The 12,740-nt window shown below is 41.8% G+C and overlaps 1 protein-coding gene across 3 annotated transcripts in view; it reads right to left on the bottom strand.

The window, feature by feature from the left end:
- LOC114667359 (phospholipase A2 inhibitor and Ly6/PLAUR domain-containing protein-like) overlaps positions 1 to 12,740 on the bottom strand; it is a 167,487-nt gene that overhangs the window by 61,420 nt on the left and 93,327 nt on the right. The window contains exon 5 of one of the 3 annotated variants that reach the window (XM_051920271.1): positions 5,822 to 5,954. The exons of the other annotated variants lie outside the window; for them this stretch is intronic. Coding sequence (XP_051776231.1) covers positions 5,822 to 5,954 — 133 coding nt within the window. The remainder of the gene's footprint in view (positions 1 to 5,821; positions 5,955 to 12,740) is intronic. 3 annotated transcript variants of the gene reach the window in all.

Consider the following 12,740-nt stretch of genomic DNA (forward strand, 5'->3'; position numbering starts at 1 on the left):
TTCAATAATGTTAACTTTGCCCTGAGGTGAGTCTGAATTTAATGTTAAGATTAAATATTAAAGTGATAATTATGTGATTTTATTCACTGAGCCAAAACAGAAGCAGTTTTAAGGTAAATTCTAATCATGTTGAATAGATGTTTAAAGTGAATCACTGAATCTGGAGTGATGGCCCAGTTCAAATACCATAAACAAATGCACAGCATTACATTGGGATCAAATACTAAGAGCAGATTAATATATGGTTAGAATATGAATATTGAGGAGGAAAAATAGTGTTTCAAGATTGATGGTGGGTTGTTTGTTGTATTTGTTTAAGCCCACTGCTCCTTTGTGAAGCATAGGACATCATTTGTCCGGTTTTCTCCCCACAGTCCAAAGACATGCAGGTTAGGTGCATTGGTGATCCTAAATTGTCCCTAGTGTGTGCTTGGTGTGTGGGTGTGTGTGTGCCCTGCGGTGGGCTGATGCCCTACCTGGGGTTTGTTCCTACTTGTGCCCTTTGCTTGCTGGGATTGGCTCCAGCAGACCATCGTGACACTGTGTTAGGATATAGAGGGTTGGAAAATGACTGACTGACTGACAATTTAATTAACAAAATAATTTTCTACCATCTGCTTTTGGACCAGTGGTTTGCAATGCTCAGGTGGGCAATGGAGGCAGTTAGCTTCTTCCCATCCTGGTCCACATGGGCACCCAATGAGGTCATCTAATTTTCATCATGGTCATTGACCATCAGTATTGGCAGTCCAGTCCAATTTATTATCCAGCTGCACTCCAGGGTATTTATTGGTCTGTACCCTCTGCACACAGTCACCTCTGATGATCACGGGGTCCAGGATGGGCATGGTCCTCCTAAAATCCACCACCAGCTCCTTGGTTTTGCTGGTCTTCAGGTGTAGGTGGTTTGAGTCGCACCATTTAACAAAGTCCTTGATTAGGTTCCTATACTCCTCCTCCTGCCCCACTCCTGATGCAGCCCACGATAGCAGTGTCGTTAGCAAACTTTTGCACGTGGCAGGACTCCGAGTTGTATTGTAATCCGATGTATATAGGCTGAACAGGACCGGAGAAAGTACAGTCCCCTGTGGCGCTCCTGTGTTGCTGACCTCAATGTCGGGACCTGCAGTTCCCAAGACGCACATACTGAGGTCTGTCTGTAAGATAGTCCACGATCCATGCCACCAGGTATGAATCTACTCCCATCTCTGTCAGCTTGTCCTTAAGGAGCAGAGGTTGGATGGTGTTGAAGGCGCTAGAGAAGTCCAGAAGCATAATTCTTACAGCACCACTGCCTCTGTCCCAGTGGGAGAGGGATTGGTGTAGCATGTAGATGATGGCATTCTCCGCTCCCACCTTCTCCTGGTATGCAAACTGCAGAAGGTCGAGGGCATGGCGGGACCTGTGGCCTCAGGTGGTGAAGCAGCAGCCATTCCATGGTCTTCATCACATGTGACGTCAGAGCGACAGGGCCGGAAGTCATTCAGCTCACTAGGACGTGATACCTTTGGGACTGGGGTGATGCAAGATGTTTTCCAAAGCCTGGGGACTCTCCCCTGTTCCAGGCTCAGGTTGAAGATGCGCTGTAGAGGACTCCCCAGCTCCAGCACACAGGCCTTCAGCAGTCGGAGCGATACTCCATCTGGACCCGCTGCTTTGCAGGCACGAAGTCTCCTCAGCTCTCAGTAAAGCAGGAGTGTAAATGGGGTGGGGGTGTGGGGGGTTATGGTTGTTTCGTTCGACCTATACCAAATTGCTAGATGTCCAAAAAATAAAACATAACAAGTGCATGCTATTTTATTAAAGAAAGCTAAAAAAATATGTAAATGTATATTAAGACTGCTACGCATACCAGAGTATGGTAAAGTGCATAGCCATCTTGAAAAAGCTGTTTTTCCCATGGTAGTCTTGTGGCAACCAGTAGTTTATTTAAAATGGGACAGCAAAGCGAGGGAAAAAAAAGCAGAGCTGGATAGTCTTAGAATACAGAAAAGCCATTTCAAAAATCAATAAGATAAGTAGGGCTTTCAAAGTAGACTTTTAGTGTTAATTCAACTCTCATGTAATTAGCCAGCTCTTTTTGAGTCAAGGAAGCCATTATCTAACATCTGGTAATATTTAACTGTATTTTTGTGTCTTTGTCAGCTATTCAAAATTGATTGTGTTTCTTGCAATTCAGTAAGAAACTGTGGAATATCTGAGTCAGGTGTATTTTTATATTAGGCTTCCCCGTGTCCCACAGGCCCAACACAGCACTTAACACAATCAACACAAATAAATATTTTTCTTCACCTGTGGGGCACGTCTTCCCCATGGACCCCACAGGTATAACACAGTCCCAAAGTACCTCTTTATAATGACAGCAATCCTTCCGTTGGACCACCACTCCTCTCAGGCACCTCGTCCTCTTCCTCCCGATTCTGAGTTAACTCAGAACGGCGGGAAAAATAAAACATCCAGGGAGTGCCTTGTTGATGGGAGCGATCAGAGGAGAATGGCCAAACTGGTTCAAGCTGACAGAAAGGCTGTGATAACTCAGATGACCACTTTGTACAACTGTGGTGAGCACAAAACCTTCTCAGAATGCAATGCACTGACCCAGTTACAAGAGCAGAAGACCACATCAGGTTCCACTCCTGTTAATGAAGAGCTGAAAGCTGAGGCTGTACAGGCTTACCAAAACTGGACAGCAGAAGACTGGAAAAAATGTTGTCTGCTGTGGTGAAACTCAATATCTGCTGAGGGCACAGAGATAGTAGATTCAGAATGTGGTAGTAACATCATGAGTCCATGCACCCTGTCTACCTTATGTCAACGATCCAGGCTTTTGTTGGTGGTGTAATGGTGTGGGGAATGTTTTCTTGGCACACTTTGGGCCTGTTAATACCAATCAATCATCACCTATTTGAGTTTTGTTTCTGACTATGTGCATCCCTTCATGGCTTCAATGTACCTATCTTCTAATGGTTACTTACAGCATGATATTACACAATGTCACAAAGCAAAAGTCACCTGAAATTGTTTTCATGAACTTCACAATGAGTTCAGTGCTCTTCAGTGGCCTTTCCAGTCACAAAATCTAAATCCAACAGAACACTTTTGGATGTGGCAGAATGGGAGATTCTCAGTATGAGTGTGTAGAAATTGTGTGATGCAATCATTTCAACATGGTCCAGAATTTCAAAGAAATGTTGCCAGCATCTTTTGGAATCCATGACAGGAAGAATTCACCTGTTTTGAGACTTGCAGATTTGAATTTTCCCTCCTTGGGCACACTTAAATTAGTACGTATATCCTGATATAATGGTTTCTAATTCTCTTATGTTCTCACTTATAAGTTCTGAAAAAAAAGAAAAATTATTTACGCAATTGCCTTCCTTTCTAATATGTTCTGAAAATTCACTTTGACATGTTTCCAGTATAGTCTGAGGTGTCAATGTAGCTTAACTTCATATTTTTGAGTGACAGTTCAATAGTTCTCTTTATCAGCCACCTAACCTTCTAGCCTATACTCATCTCTTGTGTCTCTGCTGGCTGACATTTATCACTTTTTAACTCTTGAGCTTGACAAGTGGAAGATGCAGTGAGAGCAGCATCTTCCCAAAGGCATTAGTTTTTTCCAGTCAATCAAAGTTTGCCGAGAATAGATGTTGAATAGGACTAGTAGTCATGGTACTATTGCCTTTTTAAGGACTTGGTCCTTAATTAACAAGATTTAAACCAGTTTGGAGTTTGAAAGCTTCAAAGCAGGACATAGGCACTGGACTTTGGGGACATCTAGTGTAAGTGAGAGTTTAACATGCATTTGAACAATTATCTGGGAAATGTGCATTGAATAATCTTGCATTGTAACTTGGCCTCTGACCTTTTCAGTTAACTTTTTTGTGTGTTTTATCAACCTTTCGGGGCAGTTTTCCTTTATGTTGTTGTAATCTGCATATTCTAAAAGTAGATCTCTCTCTCTTGTAATTGCTTGGTCATTCTGGAAACTAACCCTACCATGAAGTACAATTTCTTAGGGCTTCTAGTTCTGAACATGCTTTGGATTGAAATATTACATTACTGCTCTTCAGAAAGAAAGGTTAACAGAATAGTTCCGATTACTGTATATTAATATGCCCATATGATAGATAACATGGACATGAGATAATGGCCCATGATCTTTTCATGTGTATAGATAAGCATGTTTCCGAATAACCAGGAATTTTCTTATCAGAAATATCAAGTGTGCCTCCCATTAGCAACTAGTTGTAGCAATGAAGCTGCCAATAACTAGCGTCTAAATGGCAAAAATAGGCTTTTTTGTAGGCTTTCAGTGTGTGTTTCTTCATATTATACTCTATTAATCATACACATCCCATAAATCCTTCTCAGGTTATCTAAAATGCCATGGAAGAGTACAAGAATACATACATAAAAAATTGTATGAAAAAACAATTCATTAGATTCGATTAGATTAGATATACTTTATTCTTTCCCAAAGGGAAATTTTAACTTTACAGAAGATCAAGAGATAATAATAATTAAATTAATTAAATAATATATGTATATATATATATATATATATATATATATATATATATATATATATATATATATATATATATATATATATATATTATAATAAAACAGATAACAAGCACCCCATATGCACAAGAACTTCTGGTTTGGATCATGAAGAGCTGCTGCTGTCAACAACTGACTTTTAGGTGGTACTAAGATGGAGAACCTGCCCATATGTACTGCAGTTTTACATTTAAAGGCATTAACACTTGAATACAGCAGGTTCAAGTTGCTTTGTCCACGAATTAAACATTACATTAGAAGTCTGCTCCATCCAAAGTTGCTTGGTTGAAGACACTAGCATTCAGAATGACTCATTTTTAGAGTGTTCATGACAGAATGATTCAATTCTCTTCCTAGTCAGTAACATGGCCAAATTCAGACTGCACTTCAAAGTCTGCATCACACATTTCAGCTTTAATTGTATAGTGCTTCATTTTTTTGTGCATCTTATTCACATAAGACTTCAGATCACCTACTGTTTTTTTTTCACTCTGTCTGATCATATTGATGTAATGTGTCCAGCATTAAATACCCAAACTGCTGTAATACCTGAAACTGGCCATAATTTTCTTTGAGATCTGATAGTTCTTTCCACTTAAAAAGCAATCAAGGCTGGCTAGTTTTAAATCGTTTCCACCTTATGTTTAAAATTGTTCTGGATCTTTGCACTTGTATCCTTGGACAAGGTATTCCTCTGTAACAGTGTGAGATAGCTCCTTTGGCAGTACTGATTGAACTGCTACCAGCTGAGTACAGGAATATTTAATATATCCCATTTTACATTCCTCAAAATGTCTTACATTCACAGATGTACGGTGGCTATCGGATGCTCAGTGCTCAAAATTAAGACAAGTTGAAGATCAAGTCAGCGATTATAATGGCATATCCTCAATTTAAAAATCAATCAATTAATATATATATATATATATATATATATATATATATATATATATAGTAATTTACAGTAACAAGCCAGAGACCAAATCTTAACATTAACAATAACAAAAAAATTAAATCAATTTAATAAAAATCAGTAGTATAAAAGTATTCTTTTATAACATTATAAACTGTATGCTGAAAATTTACTTTATTGAAATTTTGCAATTGATTAAATATTTCATAAGGAAATACTCAGTAAAGATTATCATTTCTCGCTTAGATTTGCATGTATGACTAAAGCTGTTTTGACCACTAAAAAATGCACTTGAGTACAACAATTGGGAGCAAAGCCAGAAGGATGTTCAGGGTGATGCACTTGGCATGGTTGCAGAGGTTTCCAACGCAGCAGTTTACTTGAGTTATGCCAGGTATCTGTGAGGACTGGGATGTTGTACACACATTGCTGGATGTGCATCCTCTGACCATCTCTGTTACTCCACCAATTTGAACTAAATGGTAAAAAAAACAGTATAAATTAACATTATATAGTGTTATTGTAAAGGTGTACACATATGAAATAGTGTCTTCTGATCAGGAATCATCTTCATCTTTCAAACACAAGGGCTGCTGGATCATGTCCCATTATAACTCAATTAACTAAACATGCTAGATATGGTCAGGTCAGGTCGGGGAGCATGCACTGGTACAGCACATTGCTGCACCCACCACATGACGAAACAGCTCGGATCATTGTTGGCAACCTCCCAGGGCAGACATGCAGTCCAGTCCCACCCCTCAGAAATAACCATCTGTCTGCCGCAGCCAGGTGTTACGTATTGTTTCTCTTGGCCTGGTCCAGCCATTCAGGTCATCAACAACGAGGGTTCTGTGAGCTGAATCACCCTCAGAAAATCACACTACATGGTTCTCAGTGCTGTAACTGACGCTACTTCACAATGCAGGTAATGTGCCTCATTTGGGACCTCCGTGAGCAACCACTCGTTTGACACAAAGTCAAACAAATGGTACCCAAGGATTGTCCAAAGAGACAGAGTACTGAAGAAATGCAGTCTCAGGTGACTGAAAATTGTCTATGTCTCACAACCACATAGCAAAACAAGAAGCACTAGGACTCTAAAGACTTGGATCTTTGTCCTTTTGCAAAGATATCAGGAGTGCCACACACCCTTTTCCAGCTACCAGTTCGTTTACTGACTTCATAGGAAGAGTCACTAGTGACATGAATGTTGCTACTGAGGTAAGTAGACCTCTCGACGAGGTCGACATTCCCTCCGCAGATAGACACACTGCTGATGGCTATGCCCAAGAGGTCATTAATGGCCTGGATCTTGGTTGTTCTCCAGGACACTCGCAAGCCCAGACACTCAGATTCCTTGCTCAATCTATCAAGAGCCCTGATCAGAACCTCCATCAACTCTGTGAAGATCACAGCATCATCAGCAAAGTCAAGATCTGTGACTCTTACTTCACCAATAGATGTCCCACAGTTGCTGGACCCCACGACCCTGCCCAACACTCAGCCCATGCAAGCATTGAACAGAAAAGGAGCAAGAACACACCCCTGATGAACCCCAGAATCAACTGGGAAAAATGCAGAGGTTCTGCTTCACCTCTGCATAGTGCTCACAGTAGCAGTGTACAGGAGGGCCATAATATCCAGCAACTCTGGGGGATCCCGTGAAGTCTAATGATTTATGACAATCGAGAAAGGCTGCAAAGAAACTCTGCCAATATTTGCATATGTGCTCCAAGAGATCCCTCAGTGCCAGGTGTCGATGGTAGACTTCTTAGGCATAAAACCAGACTGCTCCAGCCACTGGTAGGTGCGCAAGTGATCACAGATCTTATTGAGGATGACCCTAGCAAGGACCTTACCGACAGAGCAGTGTTATCTCCGTATAGTTGCCACAATCCAAGATATCTCCTTTACCTTTTCAGATAGGGACGACAAGTCCTGTTTCCCAGTCAGTTGAGATGACACCCATCTCCCAAATGGAAGCAAAGATTGCTTGCAATGCAAGGCAGACAGCCTGAAGAAGTTCAATCTAGAAACCAAAGATCCCTGCAGCCTTCCCTTACCCTCAGCTGGTTCACCACTTGTGTAATCTCAGTGAGACTGGGTGTTTCACAACTAATTGGAGATTCAGCCTCAAGGACCGTGGACCCAGAGATGTCCAACGTCCTAGCTGGAGAATCAGCTTTTAACAGCTGCACAAAGTAGCCAGCTCAGCAGGTCACAACTGCAGCGTCATCCGTAAGGACTGTTCCATCACCCGCCTTGACTGTGACTCTCAGAGGAACAGATTTGGATGTGTGTAATGCTTCGATTCCTCTGTAAGCATGATTTGGGTCACTAGACCATAGTTGGTGTGTCACTTACTCATAGATTCCTCTAAAAAACACGTCCTTATCTGCCCTTAGAGCCCTAACAGCCATTCTTCTCAGATCCCAGTACATATCTGGGGCCTCATGTATAACGCCGTGCGTAGAACTTACACTATAACATGGCGTAAGCACAAAAGCGGGAATGTGCATACGCACAGAAAAATCCCTTCTTCCACTACATAATTCCCGATCAGCGTGAAAAGTAACGCACGTGCACGTGCCTTCTGTCCCACCCCAACTCCTCCCAGAATTATGCCTCTTTGAATATGCAAATCGATATAAATAGCCTTCTGTGAAAAGACAATGGGAAAAGCACGGGGGAAAATATAAGAATTTCAGCAAATACCAAGTGGAGGCAAAGGAAAAACGTTCTATTTGTTGGTTTAAACAGTGGTATAATCAACAAAAGAAAGTTGATCGAGTGATATAGTGTCGGAGAAACTCGAAAGCTCAAGTTCACAAAGTCGCACAGTGCCCGAAATAAAAAAGAAGTTGTCACATATCAAAGTCGGCGTGAAAAGGCAACTCGTAGCGGACCGTCTGAGTGTCATATGAAAGCTTATTAGGGTACAGAGAAAAAAAATAGGCACACAGTGGGAAAAAAGCACGAAATGTCAACTTTAATCTTGAAATTTCCACTTTAATCACGTAGTTTATTTTGTCATTAAAGTAGAACATTATAAACTTCATTTTAAAATCGTTTATTTTACTAGTTTCTCAAGTAGCACATTAAATGCTTTGTTCTGTGTTTGATCTTCTATGTGCTCTATGTGTGTGAATCACTACATGCTTCCATTCTTTCTCTTTCTCTGACAGGACACATAATCCATTACATTCGTGATATTACAGCTCTCTGAATTATTAAAATACTGAGATGTATATGTGATATCTTTTTCATGATGATAGGAATGAAAGCATGTTATTAAACATGGGAACACGGTGGCGCAGTGATTGTTCATATCTCACACAAGAGGCTTGCTGCGCCATGTGCGACCTTCGATGAAATAATTTATTACAGAAGTACTGTCTCTTTCAAACGTACTAACCTCCAATTCTTGTCCTTACTTTTCTTTCTCCAAATACCCAATCGCCACACAATCAGCTCTGTAATAGACGTTAAGCCATCTGTAAGCTTAGAACACCGATTCTTCAAAACTTTTAAGGAACATTGAAATATCTTTGTAGTACATGTTTAATAATTCTATCCGTCTATCCTTCCAGTGTCGCGTCAGCACCAGCAATAATACAGCACAAGGCAGGAGCTATCCGTGAACTAGCTAGCGCTGCGGCACCGTGTCCTCACATGTTTCACTATTAACAATACAGATTATTTAAATGAAGTTAAAGTTTTATCTGTATACTATAAGCAACATATTTTGCTGCATTTCATCTTAAAAATGATATCGTCATCATACGCGCTTTATAAAGTGGTGCAGGTTGTGCAATATTATAACTGTAGTGCAAGTTTACGGTGGGGTAATTGTACTTATAAGTACAAACAGTTCTACAAGGAGCACTTGATGGACTGATTGAGTACGTTTATAGTTCTTGGGATGAAACTGTTTCTGAAATGCGAGGTCCGTACAGGAAAGGCTTTGACGCGTTTTGCCGTGGCTGAGGTAGTGTGTGCTTGAAACTGTATACCAATAATTCTCTTTCTGATCAGCTGCTGCTGTGATTCCCCACTCAGATACAGTGATATAAATACTCCGAGTGGTGCAGTGAGAGTAATATGGAAAAAGATGATCCGCTGTGGCAACCCTTAACGGGAGCAGCTGAAAGAAGAAGAAGATGCATTGAGAGTAACAACGCTAAAGCAGTTACGATATTTGGAATACTATGGCTATTCCCTGGACCATTATATTACAATTACAATCAGATGCATTACACTAATAAACAATATGCAGTTCATTTCAGTGTATTTATAAAGCCGCGTCAGGAATGTGGGTCTAAGAAAGAAAGGGTAACCACACAGGAACAGTAGCACTGCTTTGACGCTGGGTGCCGACAGTCTGCAAAACCGAGCGGAGAAATTGCTTACGCCAGGGTATGAGGTACCGTAGAAATGTGCGTGGCTTTACACCAAGTTTAGGTTTTATACATCACGATTTGAGCGTGGAAACGTTCGTATGCAACATTTCTGTGCGTATGCACCGTTTATACATGAGGCCCCAGAACTTGCCATCAAGCTGTACGCTGCAACTCCTCTTGGTGATATGCAGGGTGCTCTGCAAGATGAAACATTTCCTTCTGTGAACACCAGCAAAATCAACACAACCCTCAGCAACCTTCAGGTTCTTGTCACAGAAGGTCTCCCATATCATATTAGGATCAGCAGTCGCACCCAAGTCTGCAAGTTCCTCACACAAACTGCATGCAAACTCATTAGAAACAGCTTGATCTTGGAGTCTGGCCAGGTCCAGCCTCATTCTCCTAGTAGGTGCTAGCCTATTGAACCTATGCTAGATCTTCAGAGTAGCAATAAAAAGTCTGTGTTCACAATTCTTAAACTGGGCACTTCTGTAAACCCTACAGTTTTGTAAGAGCCTCTAGTGTCCGCCCACAAGGATATGATCAGTCTCCTTCACAGCACCACCAGTATTGGAGTACCAAGTCCAACAGGAACCAGGATCCAGCAATCTGCAGCCCCTGACCTTTTGCAAAATCAAGGAATATGGAGCCACTTTCACTACAGTCGCCAGAACCATAGGCATTGACACATTCCTCATAGCCAATCCTGTAAGTGCCAATTGTGGCATTGAAATCATTCATGACCAGAGGAGTGTTACCTTGCAGGCACCCATCAACCACCGAGCAAAGCTGCAAATAAAATGTCTCCCTCATCACTCACTGCGGTCGGAGCATACACTGAGACATCAGACAAGGCACCTAGAGAGTACCTTAACCTGAGTCTGATAATACACTCATTGAAAGGAGTGACATCGGACACTATTCGGAGGAGTCGATTCACCACAGTAACTGCTACTCCCTGAGTATGACTGCCATCAGAGTGACCAGAACAATTAAAGGTGTACCACCTACAAAGATCTGGCCAGTCCCAGGTCTGAGCACCTCAGAGAGTACTGCCACTGAAAGGTGGAGTTTACAAAACTCCTCCAACAGCAAAAAGGCAAGACGTTCCATACACCTACTTAGATGAGCTGCCTCAGATTGGGACCAAGTGCTGCTGTCCAGTGGGTGATGCCTCAGTACCACACTAGTTCCAATCCCTAACAGGATTGATGCCATTGGCTCTCTGACAGTTTCAACTCTTCCAGGATGAGGTTCCCGAGGGCTTTCCCCCATCTCTTTCATAATGCAAGCAGCCTTCCTAAGGGCAGCTGCAGGAGAGCTACTTCCATGGAGAGCAGAAAGGAGTCCTGTCTACCATTTTGGAGCTGTGTGAAGTTTTTAGGGTGGCTGGGGTGCCAGTCCTGCCAACAACCCCCAAATTTTCCCTGCAAGTTGGAGAACCACTTGCAGGGCCGTCTGCAATTTAACGTCATACCCAGGACCAGATAAGTTTCAATGAAAATACTGCATATTTGACTAAAGTTTTAGCCAAGTATTTCAAAAATGAATTTATTTATACTGAGCTTTTTAGTCAAGATTAAAAATATCTCACGTATCTAATTATAACTCTTGGGGTCAGACAGGGTATCACCCTGGGGAGAATAAAACAAACTTCTAGGCAGTGGTGTAAATTGCCATAAGAGAATCAGTTTTTACAACTCATAGGTGGAGATTTACAAGGAATGTGGCCTCTTGAAATAGGGAGAAACATTTGCCAAAATAAAATGAAAGAACTAAAGAAATTATACTATGAGATAAAGGTAAAAGTAGGGATTTGGGGTGTGACACTGAGGCTTTGAAGCTTGTATTGCTTTAATTAAGCGCACTGTGTTAAAACAACGTACCAAACCCAGCCACAGGGGGATGCACAAACCAGTGTGTTTCTTCGTGTCGGTCCCAAGCCCGGATAAATGGGGAGGGTTACGTCAGGAAGGGCGTGTGGTGTAAAATTTTGCCAGATCAATATGCGGACAACAATACAAATTTCCATACCGGATTGGCCGAGCCCCAGGGTAACAATGACCGGCACCAGTGCTGTTAGCCAACAGGGTGCTGGCGGAAATTGGGCTACTGTTGGCCGAAGAAGAAGGAGAAGAAGAGGGGGAGACGTGTCCAGAGGCAGAAGGAGAGGAGGAAAGTAAAGAGAGTGGAACTGAGGGTAGGAACTTTGAATGTTGGCAGTATGACTGGTAAGGGGAGAGAGTTAACAGATATGATGGAGAGAAGGAGGGTTGATATATTGTGTGTGCAAGAGACTAAATGGAAGGGGAGTAAGGCCAGGTGGATTGGAGTTGGATTCAAATTGTTCTATCATGGTGTGGATGGGAGGAGATATGGAGTAGGAGTTATTCTGAAGGAACAGAATGTCAAGAGGGTTTGGAGGTGAAAAGAGTGTCAGGCAGGGTAATGATTATGAAGCTGGAAATTGGAGGTGTGATGATGAATGTTGTTAGTGCATATGCACCGCAAGTTGGGTGTGCAATGGGTGAGAAAGAAAATTTTTGAAGTGAGTTGGATGAAATGATGAGCAGTGTATCCAAGGGACAGAAAGTGGTGATTGGAGCGGATTTCAATGGGCATGTTGGTGAAGGGAACAGTGCAGATGAGGAGGTGATGGGTAGGTATGGTGTCAAGGAGAGGAATGAAGAAGGTCAGAGGATAGAGGATTTTGCCAAAAGGATTGACATGGCTGTGGTGAATACGTATTTTAAGAAGAGGGAGGAACATAGGGTTACGTACAAGAGTGGAGGAAGATGCACACAGGTAGATTACATCCTATGCAGAAGAGTTGATCTGAAGGAGATTGAAGACTGCAA

Source organism: Erpetoichthys calabaricus, chromosome 17, assembly GCF_900747795.2.
Source record: "Erpetoichthys calabaricus chromosome 17, fErpCal1.3, whole genome shotgun sequence".
NCBI classification, from domain to species: domain Eukaryota; kingdom Metazoa; phylum Chordata; class Cladistia; order Polypteriformes; family Polypteridae; genus Erpetoichthys; species Erpetoichthys calabaricus.